We start from the raw sequence: 22196 nt of genomic DNA on the forward strand, positions 1-22196 counted from the left end.
CTGCCCGCGGCAGCCCCCCACCCCAGCCGCGCGCCCCCTCAAACGGTGCTTCGCAGCCCCCTCCGCTCTCTCGCCCCCGTCCCACCGCCCTCACGCTCACCGGGGCGGCACAGCCCCAGCGCCCCGCTGCACCGTCGCACCCCCCGACCTCCCAGGCCGCACGTGCGCACCCATGCGTGCGCCCCGGCGCGCCCATGTGCGCGGCGTTGGCTGGCGGGCAGGCGCAGGCTCCGAGCGCACGCTCGTGCTCGCTCTCTTTCTCATGCAATGCCATTTCCATCAAAAACCCTTTACTCTGCACTTTTCGCCAGCGCCGCTTCATTGGTATTCACGCCGCGCCGCTCGCCTGTCCTGGCGCACAGGTTACTAAAGGAGATTTTGCGGCGCAGCACCGCAGGGGTCACATTACAGCCCGCGCCGTCTCGCTTTCCCGAATCGTGGGGCAGGAGCCAAGGGACGGCGGGATGGGGGTACAGGATCCGGCCATCGCAGCTCCTGCCAAGCAATTGTGGGACGAAGCAGCTCTGTCGCCCATTGTACCGGGGCAAGGCGGGCTGGCAGGCAGGCAGCGGGGAGCTTTGCAGCAAACAGTGTGATGCGTGGCTCCCCGGGCAGCGCCGGCAGGTCACCGGTGCTCTCCATCCTCCCCAGCAGCCCACCGTGCCTGGTACAAGGTGGGGGCAGCCGGCAAAGCGGGGGGGGGGGGGCTGAGCAGAGAGCGGGGTGCATGCTTTGTCACTGCCATCACCCTCGCCGCTGGTGCCCAGATGAGTCCTGGGTGGCACCCACCATGTCCCCGGTGTGACTGTGCCCCCAGGATGGCGTCCTTGGGCAAGGAGGGAGCGGCGGCGCCTCTCGTTTCGGGGCTGGTTTGGGGAAAGGGGAAACGTCTGGGTGGAAAATCAACATTTCTCTCTCTGGGTTGTTTTTTTTTTTTTTTTCCTTTGAAAGCAAAAATATTTCTTGGTTCTTCGTGATCAGAAACATGTTGGGGGTTTTTTTTGGACAACAGCCGGTCAAATACCGTTTCCCCGCGAAGGGAATGCAGGGGCCCTTTGCAAGGAGAGCAAAAACCTTGTTAAAAAACAAGACAAAAAACGCAGTTTTTGAAAAACACTCCACCTGGCCATGGACTCGAACAAACTCCCAGGGAAGAGGGGTCAGCAGGAGGGCTGGATCCCGGCATTCCCAGGCCAGGCAGCGCTGCCTAAGGGTGCCACAGCCCCTCTTGGAGCAGCAGCGGTGGCTGGGAGGGCGATGCCCACGGCCGGCAGGCCAAAGCCCAGACCTGGGGATTTTGCCCAAAATGCTGATTAGGGCTGGCTGCTGGCCGGGGAAGGGAGGATTAATGTGCTTTTAAAGCAGTGGTGAGTTAACCGAGGAATCAATCCTTGGCAGGGGCTGGCCCGCGGGTCCCCTGGTGCGTGAGTACTGCCACACCTGGGATGCGGGATCCTTTCCCAGCTCCTCTCCAGGACTTGGGAAGCGCCGAGCCTTGGCGGCCGGCGCAGGGCGTTGGGTCCTGGCCAAGCTGGCACAGTGCGGTGCGGCCACGGGGGATGCCTGCCCAGGGCCGACGTGATGGATGGCAAGCCCAGCCGCCCGCCCGGGTGCGAGCCAGGCCCCGGGATGCCCACGGGGACCCTGTGCATACCCACCCTGCAGCTGGCACATCCCAGGGGTCTGTGTCCCCTCCCCGAGGGTGACACTGTCTGAGGGTGACTAGCTGGCCAGGGCAGAGAGGGAGGCCGAACTCAGGCTCTTGCCTGTGCTGATTTGGTGCATCCAAAGCCTCCAGAGGTGCTTTGGTACCCCAAACCCACGAAGGTTTGGCACTGGGCACCTCTGCTCCCCTGCGAGGCTATGCCCCTCTCGGGCTTAGCCCCGCCAGTTGCCCCCAGCTGTGCCATGGGGACGTCACCAGTGATGCCACACAGTGCCGGCCCGACCTGGCAGGGCTGAGCACCCATCGATACCCTGGCAGCTCCTCATCGCCTTTGCGGCCCTGCCTGCTGCGGGCATCGCCCTCCCGGCCACTGCTGTGGCTCCAAGAGGGGCTGTGGCACCCGTAGGCAGCACTGCCTGGCCTGGGAACGCTGTGCTGGGGGAGAAATCCCCACCCCGCAGGTCGCTGAGGAGCAGATCATACCCCTGCCAACGCGAGGCCCTGCCTGCACCCCCCCGGCTCAGATGGAGGGACTGGGGGGGGGGTACGGGGGGACAGGAGCCCCCCCAGCCCCCTCCTGCGAGCGCTCAGCCCCTTTGGCGGTCCTCAGTGCTGGCACCACCATTCTCGCGCAGGAAGAGCCACAGCATGGCCGGGGGCGGCAGGCAGCGAGCCAGCCTTGCAGGGAGATATTTTGCTTCCCCCCCCCCGCCCACCCCAGCCCTCTTTCTTCCCCTCCAGCAAGGCCCCCCAGGGATGCGCCCCATCGCTGCCACTGTCCCCATCCCTGCCACCCAGGGCTTGGCTTGTCCCTAGCACAGGTGCAGCCACACCGGGGGTGACGGGGGGGGACAATGGGCACCCCTCAGGCTGTGGGGAAGTGTTTGGGGGCCAGGCGCAGGGAAGGCTGGCACAGGCAGAACTGAGCAAGGAAAGCTGGCGAGTGGGCAGGGCAAGCCCCCCTGTCCCTGGGGCCACCCTGGCCAGCACTGGAGACCCCTCGCAGGGCTCTGCCTCCATCACCCCTGAAGGCAGGGGACACCATCCCGTCCCTCCCTTTCTCTCTGGGTGTCAAACCCACCTCCAGGCCCTCCCCATCACGCACAGCCCTGGGCTGGGATGAATCTCTAACCGCCGCCACATCAGTTTTTCCCCGGGACTCCCGAGTTCTCGGCACTGGGGCTTCCTGGGGCTCCCGCGGGAGCCACCTTTCACGCGCTTCGCTGCGCCTTGCCAAGGGGAGCGCCGCCAGCTTGGCTGGCCCTCGGCATGGCTCTTCTGCCCGCCAAGCCCCGCCATGCCAGCACTGCCCCATCCACGCCCCGCTGCGCCGGCCGTGCTGCAGCCACCCCTGCAAGAGGGGGAAAAACCGCCGGGTCAAAGCAGGCTAAGGCTACGGCTCCCAGCACCCGTCCCCAGCCCTCCCGGGCTTGGGGGAATAAAAAAGCATCAGAGAAAGCTATTCCCTGCTCACTTCAAGACAGTCAAGCAGTGAGCTGGGCCCAGGTGACTGGGCTTTGTTCAGCAAGCTGCAAAAGCGCGTGCACGCTTGCAGCGCTGGGTACGCGTTGGGTTCACTCCCTGCCCCAGTACGGAGGGAAACGCAGGCAGGGAGGGAGGGAAGCACAGGCAGGGCAGAGCTGCCTGGGAAGGTGAATTATTGGCGGGCGCCTCAGCGCGCTGGAGGAGGGAGGCTGATTTATTGTGTGAGGCCCCAGCCAAGTTCAAGGTGATGCGGTGGAGAGTGGCGCAGCGCGAGCATCAGCCACCCGGCCCCGACGGCATCTCTCGTGCAGCAGGCCTTATCCTGCTCACCAACCCGTGCGCCCATCCCAGCCTTCCAATCCAGCTTCATAAAACACATTTAAAACAGGATCTATTTTTCCTGGGAGAGGATTTAAGATCAGATTGGGCAGAAGCAGCGGGGTCCTCGGCAGTGCTGCTGGCGTGAACGGCAGGGCAGGGCTAGCTGGGGCAGGCAGGCGCAGCACGGTGGGCGCCTCACGGGGAAAGCGAGGATCTCCCGAAGGTTGCATTTAAAGAACGGCCTCATTGTTTTTCCCAAACAATACTCAGCAGATGGGAGAATTGAAAGTGTGTTGCAACGTTCCCTCTCTCTCCCCCCCCCCCCGTGCCCGTCTTGCTGCTCCCATCCTTTGGCAGCCAATGTGAGCTCCCAGTTGGAAACCAGTTCGACGGAGCTACTGGTGGAGAGGGTGAGCACCAGCGCTCCCCTCTCTCACTAAAAAGCTGCGGCACTTTGGGGAAGGAGGTTTGCCAAAGGATGCCCTGGTGCGTTGTGCCTGGCAGGCAGCTCCCTGCTAAGGCCACGTGCCTGCGCCAGTGATGGCAGCCGGGTGATACGCAGAACCGACCAGTGGGAGCTGGGGGGGAGGCAAGACCCCCCTCAGCTGCGACTGGGCCACGCGGCCGCAACACCTCTTCCAGCCCAGCTCCGTCCCCCCGGCACCGTGGCATGCCCGTCTCGCCGGGTGCTGATGGCGTCCGCAGGTACGGCTTGGCTGGGCTGCTCCCCAACACCCCCGGGACGGGGTGCTGCTGGCTACGGCGCGTGCAGGGGTTCGTGCCTGGCTGGGCAGCATGGACGCGTCGCCTCTGCACCAAAACCAATCTCCAAGGATGCTTCTGAGCAAAGCGGTGGAGCCAGGCGTCCAGCCGGAGACCCTCTCCCTCTCCTGGGCCCCAGCAGACCAGTGGGGCTCGGAAGAGTCTCTGGCTGGACCCCAGCGGGACGCCTGGCTCCCGCCACTCCGGCTGCCTTTGAAGCCGTCTCCCATCTCACCTCGCTCCCAGCCTACGGTACCAGGGTGGGGGGCTCAGGGAGTGCTGGGGCGACTGCCAGGTGCCAGAGATGAGCCAGAGGTTTGCAGGAACATCATCGGTCATAAAATTTGCACGTTTTCTCCCGGGAGCATCCCAAATCCCACCCCCAACCCTGCTGCGGATCCAAGAGCCAGGGATAACTGTTACAGCTCCGGAAACACCGCCGGCTCCTCGGCAGCGGCTCCCAAGGGACACGCGTGCGGGGCCGCAGCGGGTGCTTAGCGCTGGGGTTATTTTGGAGTCCTAGCAGCCGGGGCCTCCCCTGCTTCACCGTGGGCAGGGTGAGGTCTCGCGTGTGGCAGCGGTGCTGGTGCTGCCTCCCTGCTAATCCAGGCAGGTCCCTCTCGACTGCCCGGCCTGTCCCTGGTGGGGGGACAGAGGTGAGCCGGGGAAGCAGGAGGAAGTGTCCTGGCAGGGACAGAGAGCTGAGAAGGGCACAAAGTCACCCTCCTTGCCTGACGGGAGACTCGGCTGAGGCCCCAGCCAGGAGCGTGTCACGGATGGTGCCTTTGCCAGGGCTATTTTGGTGCCACTGGGCTGCCAAGCCCCTGCTTGGACCAGCTCTGGCCTGGCAGGGTGGCTGCCCGAGCAGTAGCCGGGGTCCGAGCAGCCATGCCGGGCTCGAGGGGCCGGCGGTGGCGGTAGCAGCGGGGAGATGCGCGAAGGCAGAGGCAGGGCGGCTCCCGCGCACGTTCCAATGTATCCACATCACCATCCGCGGCTCCTGAGCCCGGGCGAGCCTCCCCGCCGCGCGGGTGGCATGGGAACGGCTCGGCTGGCGGCGGGAGGAGCGGGGGGGGGGGGGCCGGATCCGGTAGGTGCAGACAACGTCTGATCCCATCCGAGTCAGGCTGGATTGGAGCTGAGGCTACGCCAGGGCAATGGTTGGGGGCGGGGGGGGGGGGAAACCGGAGCCTTCCCCACACGAAGGCAGCGGGGTGGAGGCTGGGATCCGTGGAGGAAAAACCAGCTCCCCGCCGTCGGCTGGGCGAAGCACTGGGAACAGCACGGGTTTGTGAGCAGAACGGCTCCTGCCAGCCCTGGCCTGGCCAGCCAGCGACCGCACGGCTTCCCACATCAGACCGGCACTGTTAGCTGGCAACGACAGGCTCTGCCAACCCGGCACCCACTGGAGATGGGGATAGTGGGGAGGGGGAAAGGGGCAAAAGAGAAAAGGAGAAAGGGGAAAGAGAGAAAAGGAGAAAGGGGAAAGAGAGAAAAGGAGAAAGGGGAAAGAGAGAAAAGGAGAAAGGGGAAAGAGAGAAAAGGAGAAAGGGGGAAAGAGAAAAGGGGAATAAGAATATAGAGATGAAAAAAGAATAAGGGAATGGAATAGAAAAGAAAAAAAGACAGATTGAGGCCTTGCCAAGTCAACCACACAGCAGGGAGCACCATCCCCAGGGTCATTTGAGCAGCCCCAGCACTGCCCACCCGTGCTCATGCCTGTGCCCAGGTCGGTGCCCATGCCTGTGCCGTCACCAGCCTCACACGCTGCGCTACACCCAGAGACAGCCAGAGACGAGGCCGGACCCCCGCGCTGCCCTCCAGCACAATGCAGGTGCCGTGGTGCTGCCGAAGGGACCCCCCTGAACCCCCACAGGGGTCCAAGCCTCTGGGGCTAGATCCTGCCCGCAGCTCCGGCCCGAGGGATGAGGTCTGGCAGGAGAATCTCTGGCATGGGCGCTGGGGTCCGGCAGCAGCACCCTCCCCCACCAGAAGAGAGCCCTCGCGGGGTGCGGCGTGAGGCTGGATTTGGAGCGGGCAGTGGCTGCCAGCAGGGAAGAGGTTACGAGCCGGCGCGGGGGGGGGGAGAGCTGCCTGCTCAATAATTAAATAAATATCAGCAATCAATAAGGACAGAGCAAAGGCAGAGCCGCAGCGGTTGTGGTGCGGGCAAGGGGGGGGAGCCCCGAAGTCTCCCTCCTGCGGCCGTACCAGCTGTGGAGGAGAGACTTCGGGGACGCCCCCCTTGCCCGCACCGTGGGCCCTGGCACAGCTACCATGCCACGCGCCACCGGGCCACGTCGGCGTGGCCTGGAGTGACACCAGTGTCCCCACACACATGGCTCAGGGCTGCCCCTCGACACCCCTACGCACAGACGGGGGCCGGTATCGCCCCTCACCCCGGAGACTGACGGGGTGCCCCCCACATCCTGCCATGCACGACCCCCACCACCCTCTCGCTTGCCAGCACGGCATGGCACAGCCGGTTGCAAATTGTCCCAAACTTGGAGGATTCTGAAGAAAAAGCCTATCGTGTCCCCCCCCCAGCTCCTTGCACCCCACCATGTGCAGCCGGGCTGGTGAGGGGGGAAGGAAAAAGTTTCACGCTACGCAAGAGGCGGCATGGCCAAGGCCGAACCCGCAGTGCCAAATCTCCCCTCCAGCCTCCCCAAACCCAAGTGGGAACCCCCTGCACCCCACCGCATCCCCCCGCAGCCCCAAAGCCAGTGGCTTCCCCGCACCACCCACCTCCAGGCTCAACGAAAAAAAAAAATAAAACCCAAACCACAACGTAACCTTCCTCCCGCCCCACGCCCCAAGTGAAAGCGGAGGCAGAAAAACCCCCAAAAGCACCAGAAACACCCCAAAAAACCCTAAAAAAGGCGGGGGGGGAAGCAAGAGGGAAACGCGGCTTCTCCGAGCAGCTCCGCACCAGCCCCAACCCGCCCTTTCCCTGTTATAATTATTTTTATCGAATGGGGGGGGAGGTGGTGGTGGTGGTTGCTTTTTCTCCCCCCCCCTTTTTTTTTTTAAATTTTTCATTGCAACTGTAAAAGGCTGTTGCAGTGAAGGGGGGGGGGGAATTTGGGGGACGCGGGGAGGGGGGGCCGGTTACCTGGGTCAGGCAGAGAGGAGACGAATACATCCCGAGCCGTGCTGGGAAAGTGGCTAATTGCAGGGCTGAGACTCGAGGCGTAAAAGTTACTGAGTCATTTCGGAGGCTGGAGCAGTCCGGGCGTTTTTTCTCTCTCTCTCCTCCGGAGCGGCTCTGCGGGGCCCGGGGGGGGGGGGCGACCGGGCAGGGGGGGGCGGCCCCGCGGGAGGGGGGGCCGAGGACAAAATAAAAAGGGTCCAACTTCTACCCTCCCCCTAAAAAAATGAAAAATAAAAAGCAGAATTTCCCTCCTGGAAAATAAAGCGCTTTTTTGTTGTTGTTGTTTGTTTAGGGGGTTGGGGGGGGGGGCGGCGAGCGTTTTAAAGAGGCAAAATGCTCATCTTCGCCCGGGGCGGGGGGGGGGGGGGGTGTCGGGGGGATCCGCACCCAGCCTGCAGGCAGGGGCGGCGGGCAGCGGGGAAGTTAGAGGGGAAGCGGCTCCATCCGACACACGGGCAGCGGAGAGAGGGAGGAAAGAAAGAATGAGAAAATGAAAAAAAAAAAAAAGAAAAAAAAAAAGGAGCGAGGAATGAAGTGACGTTATGAAAAAAGCCCATCCCAAAATATTACATCCCATTTAAAGATGTAGGAACCCCCTTTGGCTCGCAGGGCCGAGGCGCTGCGGGGCAGGGGCGAGCGGGGGAGGGACGGGCCGACACCCCCCCCACCCCCCCCCCCCGCGGGACGGCGAGTCCCCCCGTGCCCCGGTGGCTCTGCCCGGGCCGGGCAGCGCGGGCAGCGCCGGGAGAGCTCGCCCATTTTTTGTTGTTTTGGTTGGGGTTTTTTTTCTTTTTTTCTTTTTTTTTTTTAAATAAACGGAACCAATACGGCGAGGGAAGAGGAAAAAAAAAAAAAAAAAGCCTGCAGATTCATGTGCAACTTCTGGGCAGCGGCCCCGGCAGACGCTACCCCGGCGTGGGGAGGGGATATGCCCTCCCCCCCGTACGGACAGGGGGATGCCCCCGCACCCGCTCCGCCAGCCCCGCGCTCCCTCCCGCTGCATCCCCGCTCATCCCGCGGAGAGACGCTCGGTTTTCCCCCCCTTCCTTCCCCCCCCCATATTTAACGACCGGCAGCATCTCGGCGCTCTTCCCCGGGACCGCGGGGGGGGGGGGGGGAAGCGCCACAGGCAGCCCCGCGTCCCGTTGTCCGTCCCCCCCCCGCGCCCCGAGCGCACAAAGAGAAAGAAAAGCGGAGCCCTGCGCCCGGCAAACTCCAAACCGCAAGTTCTCACTACAGAAACACCACCGCCACCAACCAATTCTGCAGGCTTTAATAAAACCTAATTAGAGAGCGAGCGAGGGCGAGAGCCACGTACAGAAAAACAAAGGGAATCCCCGGCTCCTAATTGTGAAAGTGAGTCTCAGCCCTGCAGGATGGCGGGCGGCAGCCTCCCCAGGCTGGCGATTTATTTAGCCCCGCTCTCACCTCCCTTCAGACACGCATATATGTTGGGGTTTTGTTGGTTTTTTTTTTTTTTTTTAATTGCTCCCTGCAGTGACCTGACATGCAGGCAGGGACCGCTGCCCGGCGGGGCCAGGCGGCCGCTCGGAGCCGCTCCCGGTGCGGGGCCGGGGCTCCAGCCCTGCCTCGCTCTCCCCAAAGAAAAAAAAAAAAAGCCTTTTTTTTCTTTTTTTTTTTCCTTTCCACCGCTTTGCCGGGGAATGTACCCTGCCAGACGCTCTCTCCGCACAACTTTCACTCTGAACTTTTGCCGGCCCCCCGGAGGACGATCTCCACCCGGGGGTTTAGGGTTTACACACACCACCACCACCCCCCTTTTCCCCTGCATTAAAAACGACCCCGGAGGCATCCCCGTTCCCGCGGGATGCAGCGGCTCTGCGGTGCCACCGCTCCGGCTCCGCGCAAACTTCGCCGGCCAGACCCGCTTCCCCCCCCACAAACCACCCTCCGCTGCCCTCGGGGCGGGGGGGGGGGGGGCAGGAACCGCGGCGCTTCGCTTCCCCCCATGGCCTGGCAGGAGGCGAAGCAGGAAAAGCCCAGCACGGCGGGGACGGGGTCATGTTTTTATTCTCACATCGAGGATGGTGATTATGGGTTGGGGTTTTTTGGTGGGTTTTTTTGCCCCCCCCCGCCCCCCCGGCGCGGGCAGGCCAGCGGGCAGGGCGGCCCCGCGCAGCGCGGACTTGAGCGCGACCCTCCCGGGCGTCACTTCCAAGTTCAAGTCGGTGCGGCTGGCAGCCTCTCCGCCCCTTTTTTTAGCGGCCATTTTCAGCTCCATCCAGCCCTCCGCGGGCTGCGGAGGCTCCCCCCGCGCCGCGACCTCCCCCGCCGGGCGGCTCCCGCCTTCCCCCCCTCCCCCCTTATACCGCGGGGAGGGGTGGGCGGGGGGAGGAGAGACGGCGGTAACTTCCCTCCGCCACCCCGGCACCCCCCCCCGCCCCCGCCGCCCCCCCCTCCCCTCCGCCCCGGGCACCGTATTAAACTCCGCTGCCGGCAGCGCCCCGGCCCCGCCGCCCCCTCCCCGGTAGCCAACTTTTGCTCGTGGGTGCACACGCAAATACACGCACACGGGGGGGGGGGGAAGGAGGAAAGTAGAAGAGAAAATGAAAGTGTCATGGGACCTACCATAGCCAAGTGCAATTAACGGGCTTCCAAGTTGCTGCGAAAAGCAAAGCAAAGAGGGTGGGTTTTTTTGGTATTTTGTTCTAAAACGTGTGTTTTCCACGGAGCCGAAGGAGGAGGGGGGGAAAAAAACGTTGCCCCCAAAAATAATTAAAAAATTAAAACCCCCAACAATAATAATAAAAGCCCCCCCCTCCCCAAGGCCACCGGCAACGGCAAAGTGTCCTCCGCGGGCGGTCACCCTCTCTCCGGCTCCGTCTCGCTCCCGCGGGCCATGCTCCGGCCTCAGGGCGTCGGGGGCCGGGCTGGGCCGGGCTCCGCGCCGCGGGGCATGGGCCGGGCCGGCAGCCGCCGGCGGCGAGTTCCGGGGCGGCTGCGGGAGGCGGCGGCGGCGGGGCCGGCGGGCGGCGCGGGGCGGCGGGAGCGCGGTACCCGCGGCCGGCCCGGCCTCATGCGCTGCGGGGGTGGCGGGGCTGGGTGGGGGGGGACGGGACGACGGGGGACGGGCGATGGTTATTTTTGGAAGGCAAGAAAAAAAAATTTAAAAAAATCTATTTTTTAAAAAATTAAAAAAAAAAAAACAAAAACCCAAAACCGGGGAGAGGGCCGGCTGAGGGCCGGGCTGCGCCTACGGAAAAGCAAAGCTGGCATCCCTCCCGCCCCCCCTCAGCGAAGCCCAACTCCGGCCGGGCACGGCTCCTCCTCGCAGCCCGCAGCGCCCCGGCCCCATCGCCGCCGCCTCCGCCTCCTCCTCCTCTGCCTCCTCCCCTCGCCCGGGGCACCGGCGGCGCTGCGGAGGGGACGCTCCCGGTGCGGGGGCGGGGAGGGAGGAGGAGGAGGAGGAGGAGGAAGAGGAAGGCGAAGGCTCCGACCCCGCTCGCCCGGCAGCGCGACGGCGGCCCCCGGATGGTGCTGGTAGGTGGCGGGGGCTGCGGCGCGGCCCCCCCCCCCCCCGGGGCCGGCTGGCTGCGGAGGGAGGTGCGGGGCCGCCCCCCCGGCCCTGCCCGGCGCGGGGGGGGGGGAGGAGGGAGGGAAGAAGGAGGAGGAGGGGGGCGGGGGGGCGCGGCCCCGGTGCGGAGCTACCGCAGAGCGGGGAGGAGCCGCGGGCAGCGCCGGGCCCGGCCGCCCGCCCCTGCACCGGGCACCCCGGCGTGCAGCCCCGGCCCCCGCCCACGGGCGTCCCCCGGTCACCCCGGCCCCGCACACCCCCGACCCCGCTCCGCGGAGACCAGCTGCTCACCGCCATCCCCGGCCCACGGACACCCCCTTCCCCACATCACGCACACCCCCATCCCTACCGACAACCCCACCCCTGTTTTACGGACATTCCCCCCGTCGCCCCGTCCCTGCCCCACGGACACCCCATCCGCGTCCCCTGGTCCCCCCAGAGCATCCTCCATCCCCGCCCCTCCATCCCCTGCAGGGTGCCCCATCCCTGTCCCCCCATTCCCCTTGTGCCCCCTCAGCACCCCCCCAATACTCCTCGTACCCCCCCAGCACACCCTTCCCCCCCCCCCCCCGAGTCTCTCTTAAAGCCACAGGCCGCTTTGCAGCCGGTGCAGCGGTTGAGCACCGGGGCGGGGGGGGTGGGACTGGGGGTTTTGCTCCCCACCAAGTCCCGTTCGGAAAGTTGGCGGCGACCTGGAAGCCGGGTTTGGTCCGGGAGAGGGGAAGGACGCTTTGGGGAGAGCATTTCCCTTCATTTCTACCGACCCCTTTTGTGTCTGGACCTGTATTTTTAACCCTTGTTATTGAGTAATCCTTTAATCTTTTAATCCTTTCAAATAACCATATTTTTCTGTAGGAAGGCAACAAAAATTAGAATTTTTTTCTTTTCGGTTTATTAAGGGGCGAAGCGCGCACTGTTCGTCTGTTTTTAGGCACGCTCTGTAGTCTTGAGCAAACAGGAACATAATCTCCGTCTGTCTTATGCGCAAATGATTTCAGTGTGATAAATAATATGCTAAATAATTTATTATATTTTTTAAATAAAATTAAAGCAAGCTGCACTGACATTCCCCTAGTTTTTATTTCATTATTTTCTCCCTCTTTTTTTTTTTTGTGAGGGGGGACGGGACTCGGTGAACCCTGGTCATTTTTACAAGGGATCAGCTCAATTTTAACAGGGATTTTGTATACACTAGAGGTTTATTTTATCCATCCTCGTATCCCCTTTGCCTGCTAAACCCACTGTGCGCATACCAAGATACTGGACGTTACATGGCATAATTTGTGCATTCACAGGGTATATTTTACTGCCGTTCAAGTTGTTTGTCAGACACCGAAGTGCGGCGATCTGCCTTATGGAAATGAGATCTAATTTTGTTCCAGCTTTCTATCAAAAAAAAAAAAAATTCTTTATATTTACAAGCTCTAGAACTTTTTTTTTTTCCCCAATCACCATCTGCTCCCCCCAAAAAAAAGCCACCTCCCTGTTTTAAAGCTGAAAAAAAGGCTCCTGGCTGAAATGAGCAGTTCGCCCGCCTTGTCCCAGCTCCATAAGCCTTGAGGAATGTAAACTCGGCGGTAACTTTGCTTACAGAACAGAGTTTTCATTTTCTGCCTGACACCGGGCAAGATACGGCGCAAAAATAAACCCCCGGAGAAGAATTTGCCAATTTTTAAGCGCTTCCAAGGCTGCCATCGGTGCCTGCCTGGCAGCTCCCCTCTCTCCTGCCAGTGCTTTATTTTGCTGCAGTGATTTCTCGGCTCCCCCAGCTCCTCGTGTTTTGGGGAGGACGCGGACGTTCGGCTTCAATCCTGGTGCCGTGGGACGTTGCCTGGCGGTGCGGTGCCAGGCTGCCGAGCCCAGTGCCGAGTGGGTGAGGAGGAAAAAGGGGGCCGAAGGGATGATGGGGGGGGTGCGTGTGTAGAAAAAGCAGGGCTAGGTTTTTATTTTCACTTCTGCGAGGGCCTGGGATGCGGGACGGTGGGGACGGGGGTTCAGCTTTAGGTGTTTATTTTTGTAATGCTGTTAAAGTATTTCCTGGATGATTCAAAGACGGTGTTGAAGGGCTACTGGCCTCGTCTCTGAGACACCCCCGTGGGTTTCCAGTGGCCCACAGGCATACGTTGCGTCCCCCCTCAAATCAATCCCATTTCTCCCGTCTCAGTGAGGGACCCGGGCGCTGATCCTGCACGAACCGTAACAGCAACGACGCAGGGCTGAAATAATCCCGGCGCAGCAAGTGGCACCTGTAGGTCCCTGCCGCTGTCAGGGCCGGAGGCAGAGCAAAAGGCATTCGGGTCGGCCGCACCCCCCCCATCCTGGCACCCCCCATCCTGGCACCCCCGCTGCAGGTGGGGGTTTGCTCAGCCCTGGGGGTGCAGACGGGCTGCGGGGGTGCAGGGCTGGGTGGGGAGCAGCCGCCGGACCCGTCCCCTGCTCATCGCCTGCAGCCACCCCAGCCTCAACCCCAGTTCCTAGTGTGAACCCCAGACAGAAAAACACTAAAAATACAAGAATCCTTTTTTTTTTTTTTTTTCTTTTTTCCTGTTTCCAGGCTGCCTGTAAATGGCATTCTGAGGATGGGGGGGAATCCAAACCCAGTTTAATTTTCCTGTGCAGGTCATCCCTGCTGCCTCAAATAAAAAAAAAAAGGGGGGGGGGGATATTTGGGGTCCGGTTCTGTTTCTCCTAATGGGTTTTTGCAAGGGTTGAACCTTGCGGGTTGAAGCTGAGTTACTCCTATTTTGGCACGGAGACGGAGAGGTTGGATCAGGCCCTTTGTTTAATACCTTGGGTTTATATCCCAGCCCGTTTGCAGGCTCCCGACCACGCGTCTATAAAAATCAGCACTGGGAACAAGTAGAAATTTGTCGCGCGTGTGTGTGTGTCCCCCCACCCCACCCATGAAATTTGCTGCTGCAAGAAGCTGGTGAAATCCCACGTTGGCTGTTCCCCGCTGCCCCGTGCCTCCCACCTGGCCAGGGGTCCGTCACCAAAAGCCCCTGCCCGGTACCAACGGCACCGGCTGGCCACCGCCAAAGCTGCCGGCACGGCCGAGTCAGCCGCGCTTGCCCCCTCCTCTAAGCTGGATTTTATTTCTAAAGGGCATTTCATGGTTGATTTGTGCTGCTAAGACGCCTTGATGCCAACTTTTGGGCTCAGCAAAGGGGGTGCAGGCACCCGTGGAGCAGCGCAGGGCTGGGTAACCCCCCCCCATTGCCATGGGAAAATATCCCCCAGCCTCATTAGCCTTTTTCTTGGGCTCATTTCTAGCATTTTTTTTCAGCGTTTTTTCAAAGGTCCCATTCTGCTGGGTGCAGCGCTTGGGACTGCTGGCCCAGCCAAGTCGTGTCCCTCGCCGGAACAAGGGAGAGAAAGGGAAATAACCCGCTTTGGGACAGTTTCGTTGTTGCCTTTCTTTGATTCTAAAGTAACTTTTAAGGAGAATATTCTGGTTTTGACCAGAATTTATTTACTCTTTTCCTGCATATGGCTCTTGGCCTGGGTCCCAAACAGGCAGAGGTCTGGCCCGGCTCAATTCAAAGCCAAACTGTGCAATGAAAAAAATTTTTTTTTCTTTTTTTTTTTCTTTTCTATTTCTTTATAAAGCAGGTTTTTAACTGGTGAAAGTATTGCTGACAAGGGGGGGATTTCAGTTTAAAAATTGCTAGCAGATTTCAGTTAATTATTCTGCAGGAATTTCAAGTTTTTTTAGGATTTTTGCCGTGGCTCTTTTTTTGGTTGGGTGTTTTTTTGTTTTTTTTTTTTTGGCTGCAGGTTAGATTTTTAAAAAAATAAATACAAATCCCCAATTTTTTCCCCCCTCTGTATTTTTTCCATCAGCTCAAACATCACCTCTTCCCCCTGGATTTGTTGGAAACCAGCCCTCGAAGAGCCATGACTGGTGAAAAACCCCTTTTTGCAACCCTTTCGCCGACTCCCGTGCCACTCTGCATGGGGAAGCCCAACCTCACTGGGGCCAGTCTCCCCAAACTGACCCTAAAATTGGGTTCTTTGCATCAAAAGGGAGGGTTTTCCCTGCGTGCACCAGCCTTTCTGCTGCCAAATGGCTTCAAATTCACCCGCGGTGCCGCGGTGCCGCTGCCTTCCCCGACGCGAGGGCTCTGTCCGGGTTTTTGCAGACACGTGTGGATGGAGGCGTCCGGAACTCTTGCAAACAGTGAAATTTCACTCATTTAAAAAAAAAAACCCAAAACACAAAACACAACGAAACCCCAAATGCATCCAGGAAACATTTCCTCACTTGATTTATTCTTTTTTTTTTTTGTCCCTCCCGCAAAAAGAAATAAATCAAGTGCAGCCACTCTTCTAGGGCTGGTTTGTCATCTCAGTGTTGGGGAATTTGGGGAAATTTCTGGAGCGGGAGGAACGGGGAGAAACGCGGCCCCGTCTCTTTCTTTGGTGCGAGTGCATCTGGATCTGCTTTTTTTTTTCCCCCTCCTTGCAGACGGACCTGGCAGAGGGAAGCTCCTGCCATCATCCCCGTGCTGCTCGGTGGAGCTGCCAAACCGCCGCAGACACCCCTCGGCCCCTGGCAACGGGGGGGGAAAGCTCGGCTTTGGTAGCGGGAGCGTTTCGGTGCCATGGCCCCGATGGCTTCCTCAGCACGGCAGCGTGGCTCTGCACCAGCGCGCTGCAGGCGGGTGCTGCCGTCGTGGTGTACCCAGCGGCACCCCGATGCCGGGGGGGCCCCCCGAAATGCCCACGTGCCAACGGGAACAGCACCCAAGGATGGGTGGGGGGGGGAAGGACAAAATTCACCTCAAATATGGCTTCGGTGGGGAGGAGGGCGGAGGAGCAGGGAAACCTCACACCGGTTTTGGGGAGAAGAAAGTGAAAGTGGCTGGTGGTGGGTGCAGCGAGATCATCAGGGCTCGACGCCTGGCACAAAAGTCCCCTGGGGGTTTAGTCCCCGGGGAGCTTCTGGGGCCTGGGGAGGACAAAAGCGGCCAGCGGTCACATTTTGGAGCGGGGAGGGATCATGGGGGGAAATTTATTCATTTGCCAAAGCAAACAGAAGTGCCGGGAGGTAACGAGCTACCTGCTCCCGCCGCCGGCCCCAGCACCTCTGCCTGCTGCAGCGGGGAGGCCGTGCCTGACCCCGACCCCCCCCGTTCTCTCGGTGCACGGAATATCAGAGACCAGGGCTCCAGAGCAATACCAGGGGCTAAATGCCCCGGCAGCAGCGACTGAAAATCACTGTCGCCCGGTTGCTCCGGTTTGATAGCAGGGTTGGATTTGGGGGTTCGCTCGCTGGGCGCAGCCCTTGCCGCCTGCCGTGCTACAGCGGGAGCCCAGCGCCGACCCCGGCCCCTCAGGCAGCCCTTTGGACAAGGCGTTTGCCGTGGTAGGAAATGGTTTCTCTGAGGGTTTTGTTTGCCAGAGAAGAAAACCGGGCTGGAATTTGCAAGAAGAAAGTTTGAAGGGAACGGCAAAGAATTATATTAGTTTTCCAGAACGAGCTTCCAGTTGTGCCAGTGCAGAGAGACGCATCCCGAAGCAATGCAAACCAGAGGCATATGCAAAAGTAATATTGGGCGAAGGGTCCCTTCTCCGGGAAAAGTTTAGCAACTCACATAATCAATTGCCAGCCTACGTCTATAGCTAAACCAATTACTGCAGACAAATTGGCGTGAATATTCGCCTTGCAAAGCTCTCCAGCCGCACAAAGGGCTCGCTTTCCCCCTTCCCCTGCCACGATTTTATGAGAGAGGAAAATTACTCGGATGCTGAGCGTACTGTAAGTAATAAGGGCTTTGAAAATAGGCTCCTAATTAAAAATGATACCACTGCTCATTTGTTTTTAAGCACACATTAAACTTTTTTTTTTTTTTCTTCCCTGCTGCATTCAAATGTTGGGGTTGCTGGCTTGGCGTTTGGGTTTTTTTTTTTTTTTTTTTTTGTGAAAACTGGCTTTCCGTACCGTGATTCTGGTTCGATTTGACTCCCCCTGCCCCCCTCTGGGGTCTGCTTCAAATTAGCAAAAGACAAATCCAAGAAGCTGGAAAGGGATATTATAGAATTTTCCATGTCCTTATTATTTTTTTTATTGGTGGGACCAGGCAGCTCGGCTGAGCGGGGAGGAAAAAATGGCTTTTGTGGTTGCGGCAGTTGTGTGAGCCGCTGGCGCTGGGGCCGTGCTCACCAGGCCCGGGGCTCCATGGGGGGCACGTTGCCCAAAGTGTTCAGCACGGGGGTGTCCAGCTGTGCCAGCAGATGGGAGAGCCCTGGCCTGGCTGGCTGTGGCGTTTTGCCGGTGTCGTCCCCTCTGCATCATCCTGGGGTGGTGGCAGGGGATACCCCGCGCCAACGTAGCACTCACCACGCGGTACCCTGGCTCACGGGACGGCCGGCATCCCAGGTGCCAACCGGGTGGACGCGTGGAGCAGGTGCCGAGGGATGCTGTGCTACCTGCCGGAGGCTCTCGCGGCGGGGAGAGGATGCGGCGGCGCCTGGGGGGGGACACCCGGGTGCTGCCTGTCTGGGCAGGCTGCCGTGACGGTGCCCTGAGGAGCGGGCATCTCCCCGGAGCAAGCGTCATTGTGCTGCCATTGCACCGCGTTTCGGCAGCATCCCAGCAGGCAGCGGGTGCCGTTCGGCCACGTCTTGGCGGAGCAGCGCCGGGAGGCAGCACCCCTCTGGGGCGGGCAGGCAGGCAGGGGCTTTGGATGGCCCTGGGGAGGGGGCACGGGGGGCACAGCATGTTTCACGGTCCTGGTCTAGACTTGGCTCATAAACCCGAAATTATTGCAGGAAGCGGTGCTGGGGGCAGCGTGTTCACATGCTGCGGAGGGACGAGCCCGTCCCCTTTAAACACCTTGCCCAGGCGAAACCATCCGTGCCTCAGTTTCCTTGACCCACACCATGCCAGGGAGTGGGGGATTCAGCAGCCAGTTCTCTCCCGCTTTCCGCACACACTGGGCTTGGAGCAGGGCCTGGAGAGTTAACACCAGCGATGCCAACCCTCGGCCGCCGGCACATGCTCTGCCCGGCCCTGAAATCCAGCCAGCTCCGGGCTCCGGCAACAACAGCCGCTATTGTGTGCCCGCAGCGCCGCGCAAGCACCCAGCTGCTGCTTGCGGGGTGGGAGGGTGCAACCGGCGAGTGACAAGTGGACTTTGTATCCCTGCTTTGGGCTGCTGGTTGTTGCTTTTTTTTTTTTTTTTTTTTAATAGGAAGCACAGAAAACAGGGTGTTTGGCTCCCCATGTTTCTCCCAGCCCACTTTGCAGAAGGCGAAGGGAAAAAAAATATTTTTTAAGGCAATTGCTTGGCTTTTTTTTTTTTTTTACTTTTTTGCCTTCCCCCCTCTTCTTTTCCCTTTTTTTCCCCTTTTTTTTTGTTTCTCAGGTCTCTTCCTACGGTGACCGCAGATGCGTCTCCTTAGAGGGCCTGTGTTTACCCAAGTGGCACCATGTTTGTCACCGGGGCTGGCTTGTTCCAGTGTGTAAATGTGTGGCGGGAGCCACGTGATGTGCCAGCAAACATCCTCCAGCCGGCTGTCAGCGTTGGGGACGTTTCTTCTCCCTCCTCGGCAGCTCCCGGCTCCCTTCTGCAGGAGCGGGGCCAAAGCCTCCCCGCTGCCGCTCCCCAAACACCGCCTTGGGGTCCAGCCTGTTTTGGGGTGAAGAAGGGGCTCAGTAGTCCCTGCCCTGGGTTGCCTGCCGGAGCCAAAGGCAGAATCTGTCCCTGCTGTCCCGTTGAGGTTGAGCTGCAGGAGAATCGCCACCTCCCTCCGTGCTACGAGTGGGGAAACTGAGGCACAGCTCCGTGCTGGCTTTTAGCCATCGATGGCAGCGGGAGCAGATCAAACCCGCAGGAGGGCATTTTCCTGCTGAATCCTGAATCTTTTTAAACCAATATTTTTGTGCCTTTTGAGTTGAGGGCTGTCACCACAGCAGAGACATGGGGTCTTGCACCCTGCTCCATGGGACGCGGGGGGGCTGCACGGGTAAGCACCGTTACAGGAGCATCGCTGGGATGGAGCGTCAGCAGGGCAGTGGGGATCGTGCCCAGCCCTGGCACACAGGCAGGGAAACTACAGCACGGAACCGAGAGGAGACCCACAGCCGCTCACCGAAATGCCCGCGCTGGCACTCCCCACCCGCCCGGGCACCCTGGCTGTACGCCCAGAGTGGAAAGGAGGAGGAAGGCAGCGTCATGGGCCGGGGAAGCCGAGCCAAATCTCAGCCCAGTGATAATGTTTAACGTTGATTTTTGTATTCCCCTTCCTCCGACCTGGCAGGACTTTGGTGCATTCAGAGCCAACGGCTCCTGCAGCCACAGCTTCCTCACCAAGGGGGGCTGTCCCGCATCTGCATGTCCCCTCCATCCCAACCCGGCTCCGAGGCCCGGACCTGCCTGGCGCGGGCGGGGGGGGGGCTTGGAAGCAGAAAAAGCCTCCAAATAAAGGGTAGTTTGGAGGGACGGGGGCACCCTGAATTCAGGGTTTCTTTGGCGGGGAGCAGATCCCTTGCAGGTGCTTTGCTGCAGCTGGGCACCACGCGAAGCTGTATCCCGCATCCCGCATCCCGCCCCCCCCCCCCCCCCCCCCCCGCGTGGGCTTATCCCCCCGCTGCGGTTGCAGAAGAGCCCCAGATACACAAGATCTGTCTGTCGCCTCCCCTCAGCCCCCGGCTGCCGCTTCCTGTGCGAAGGGCACAAACGCACAGGGAAATCAAACCGACTGCAGAAAGTGGCACCGGAGCGGCCATTCCCCACCCCGAGAGCCCGTTGGAAGCTGATGGAGGAGTCCCTGGGCACCCCCCGGCCCCAACCCTCAGATGGGAGCGGGGCTTTGGGGAGTGTGGTACGATGCCCGCGTGCCAAATTGTCCCCATAAATGTGGAGTTTGGGTCACAAAAGCCATGGGGAGGAACCCACCAGCCCCAACCTCCTGCATGGAGCATCCCTGGCCGTGGGGTTGGGTCTCCCCAGCCCAAACCTGCCAACCCCCCCCCCTCCCCGCCAAGCGCAGGTCTCCCCCCGGCTCCTGCCCCATCTTTCTACCAGTGGTGGCAAGTGCCACGGCGGCACTGGGGAGCCTGGCACCTACTGCCCTGTAGCACCATAAACCCGGTTCCAGCCTCTGAACTGGGAAGTCTGTCTCGAAACCAGTCCGACTAGAATAACTGGGAAGGCAACTGTGGTTTCTTTTCAGGAAAAAAAAGAGATCTCAAAAAAGAACTGAAACTGTTTTCATTTGGACAAAAATATTCCTAGACATTTTGCCACGTTTTGCCAGCGTGCAAGAGCATTTGCTTTTCATTTTTCAATGGAAACCCAGAGAAATGTAATTGAAAATGATGTTTTCCCTGAGAAAAAAAAAAAAAAAAGGCAATTACTGCTGAAAATCCATTTTGGTAAAAACAAAGCCTTTCACTTGGTGAAAGAAAACGCTTCCAAAACCGGGCCTGGCCTGTGCTGACACGGTTCCCCCCGAGCTCTCATCCTGTCTGAGCCGTGCCGGGGCGCACGGTGCCGCGCGTCGGGGGCTTGCCGGTGGGCGCTGGTGGTACTTGTTCCCTCGGGACAGGCAGCGGCCGGAGTGACGCAGGGCCCCGGCCCCTCACCCTCTGCCGGGAGCTGGGGACTGGCCCGACCGCGGGTGGGGGGTGCAGCGAGGCAGCCCCGCCGCATCCCCGCCGCGTCCCCGCTGCGTCCCCCACGGCCTGCCTGCATTTTGGAGAGGGGTGTGAAGCAAACATGAGATGGCCTCAAACACTTGGTCCCATGGTGCTTTTTGGAATAGCGATAATTAAATTCAGACTTTTTTCCTTTCAAAATGCCCTGGAAAAATCCAATCACTTTGCAAATCAAAATAAGCATTTCCAATTAATCCTCTAACTCGAACCACATGGCTTTTAGGGAACGCGGTTGCACTCTGCTGAGACGCTATTTTTAAACCGGTGACGGCTCTGGCGATGTTCTGAGCGTGCTGCAGGCAGGCGCGGCGCGGCCGAGGCGGCCAGGAGCTGCCAGGCACAGGCGCTGCCGGAGCAGGGCTTGGGGGCACATTGTCCCCATCCCCGCAGGTGTGAAGGCACCGTCCTGCCGCCAGCGCGAGGGCGGGTGACAGCTCTTGCCAATGGGGACACGGGCTGAGGCTTCCTGAGTTCGGCTTTCCACCTCTGATGTGGTGGCAGTGACCTCCCCCCCTGCCCCAGCTCCTGGGGGCCAAGGGATCCCAGCGCCAGCACCCCCCAAACACCTCCCCTGGGGGCTGAGGCTGCACAAACTCATCACAAAGCAGTGGCCATGGTCCATGGGGGCTGGGTGCTGGGGCTGTGCCAGGGACAAGGGTGGGCAGGGGCAATGTGAGAGCAGTGCTGTTGTCACAGGGGGGAGGATGGACATTAAACCCGCTCCCTGAAACACTCCCCCCACCCCGGGTTTACCGCAGAGATCCTGCCCATGGGTGAAAATCCCTGGCCCCTCTTGCGAGTCTGGCAGCGCCAGGCACCGCTCCCAGTCGTGCCAGTGGGAGGAACTGGTGGCACTGCTGGGCTACGTCCCCCCCTTCCGCCACCTCCCTTCTCCCCGGGGGGGGACACAAGAGCCTCCAGGTGACCCGCGGCAGGCGAGGGCACCCAGCTCAGCGATGGCTCCTGCCTCCCTGTCCTCGTCCCCTCCTCCTCCCCTGCGGTGGTATTTCCAGGGCCCTCTGCGGTGGTGCCAAGGCGGTGCTGAGCGGTGCCAGCTGCCACCCGCCAAGCCCGGGGGGGCGTTATTTTTAGCCCTGGCTGGGGATTTGGGTGCTAAGCAGCCGGCACCTTGCAAGCTGATTTGAGCGCTAAGCTGAAAAGCTGGGGACGTGGCCAAGGCGGGCACGGAGCCGGCCTGGCCCCCACCTGCCCCCTGCGCTGGGGGAAGTGGTACCCGAGCCCCCCCGCCCCGGGGAGGGGGCGCTGGGTGAGCGTGAGATGCCATGGGGTGGCAACCCCCCTCGCGCCACCTGTGTCCGTCACCCCCTCATGCCCGGGGACGCCGAGAGGCAGCGCTGCCAACCAAGGGGGAGTGGGAGTGCTGCCCCCCCCCCCCGGGCTGCGGGGGCTGGCACTGGGAGAAGCCGCCGTCAGCAGGGCAAGGCGGAAGTGGGAGCCATGCACCCCAGCCAAAGTCAACTCAGCCATCGCCGTTCCCAGGCTCTGTGCGCTGACGGGCACCCCAGTGCCTGGGGCCTGTGCCAGTGGGGTGCTACCCACTTCCCCCCCCCATCCCTCTCTTCCTCACACGTGTGCTCCTGCACCGTTT

General features: G+C 60.8%; 2 protein-coding genes across 9 annotated transcripts in view; one reads left to right on the forward strand and one right to left on the reverse strand.

Moving 5' to 3' along the window:
• The window catches only part of NFIC (nuclear factor I C), a 46112-nt gene extending 35495 nt beyond the window's left edge, over positions 1–10617 (reverse strand). For 3 of the 8 annotated variants that reach the window (XM_054805165.1, XM_054805159.1, XM_054805161.1), the window contains exon 1: positions 9978–10617. In XM_054805165.1, coding sequence (XP_054661140.1) covers positions 9978–9980 — 3 coding nt within the window. In that variant the 5' untranslated portion in view covers positions 9981–10617. Of the gene's footprint in view, positions 1–7349; positions 8065–9977 lie in introns of those variants that run through there. The other 5 variants (XM_054805160.1, XM_054805164.1, XM_054805158.1 and 2 more) reach the window with 5 other exon arrangements.
• On the forward strand, positions 10426–17669 carry LOC129197476 (uncharacterized). Its single transcript, XM_054805973.1, has 4 exons — positions 10426–10438; positions 10614–10889; positions 12693–12796; positions 14767–17669. The coding sequence occupies exons 1-4, from the start codon at positions 10426–10428 to the stop codon at positions 15121–15123; spliced, it is 750 nt and encodes a 249-aa protein (XP_054661948.1). The 3' UTR covers positions 15124–17669.
• The last annotated feature ends 4527 nt before the right edge of the window (positions 17670–22196 follow it).

This window comes from Grus americana, chromosome 28 (genome assembly GCF_028858705.1).
Source record: "Grus americana isolate bGruAme1 chromosome 28, bGruAme1.mat, whole genome shotgun sequence".
Classification (NCBI taxonomy): domain Eukaryota; kingdom Metazoa; phylum Chordata; class Aves; order Gruiformes; family Gruidae; genus Grus; species Grus americana.

What these genes read in the sequence shown, in the direction of transcription:
- LOC129197476 (XM_054805973.1), top strand. An exon ending in GCGGCCCCCGGATGGTGCTG is followed by an intron (nt 10,890 to 12,692) that starts GTAGGTGGCGGG and finishes CGGCTCCCCCAG; the next exon opens with CTCCTCGTGTTTTGGGGAGG. An exon ending in CCGAGCCCAGTGCCGAGTGG is followed by an intron (nt 12,797 to 14,766) that starts GTGAGGAGGAAA and finishes TTTTTCCATCAG; the next exon opens with CTCAAACATCACCTCTTCCC.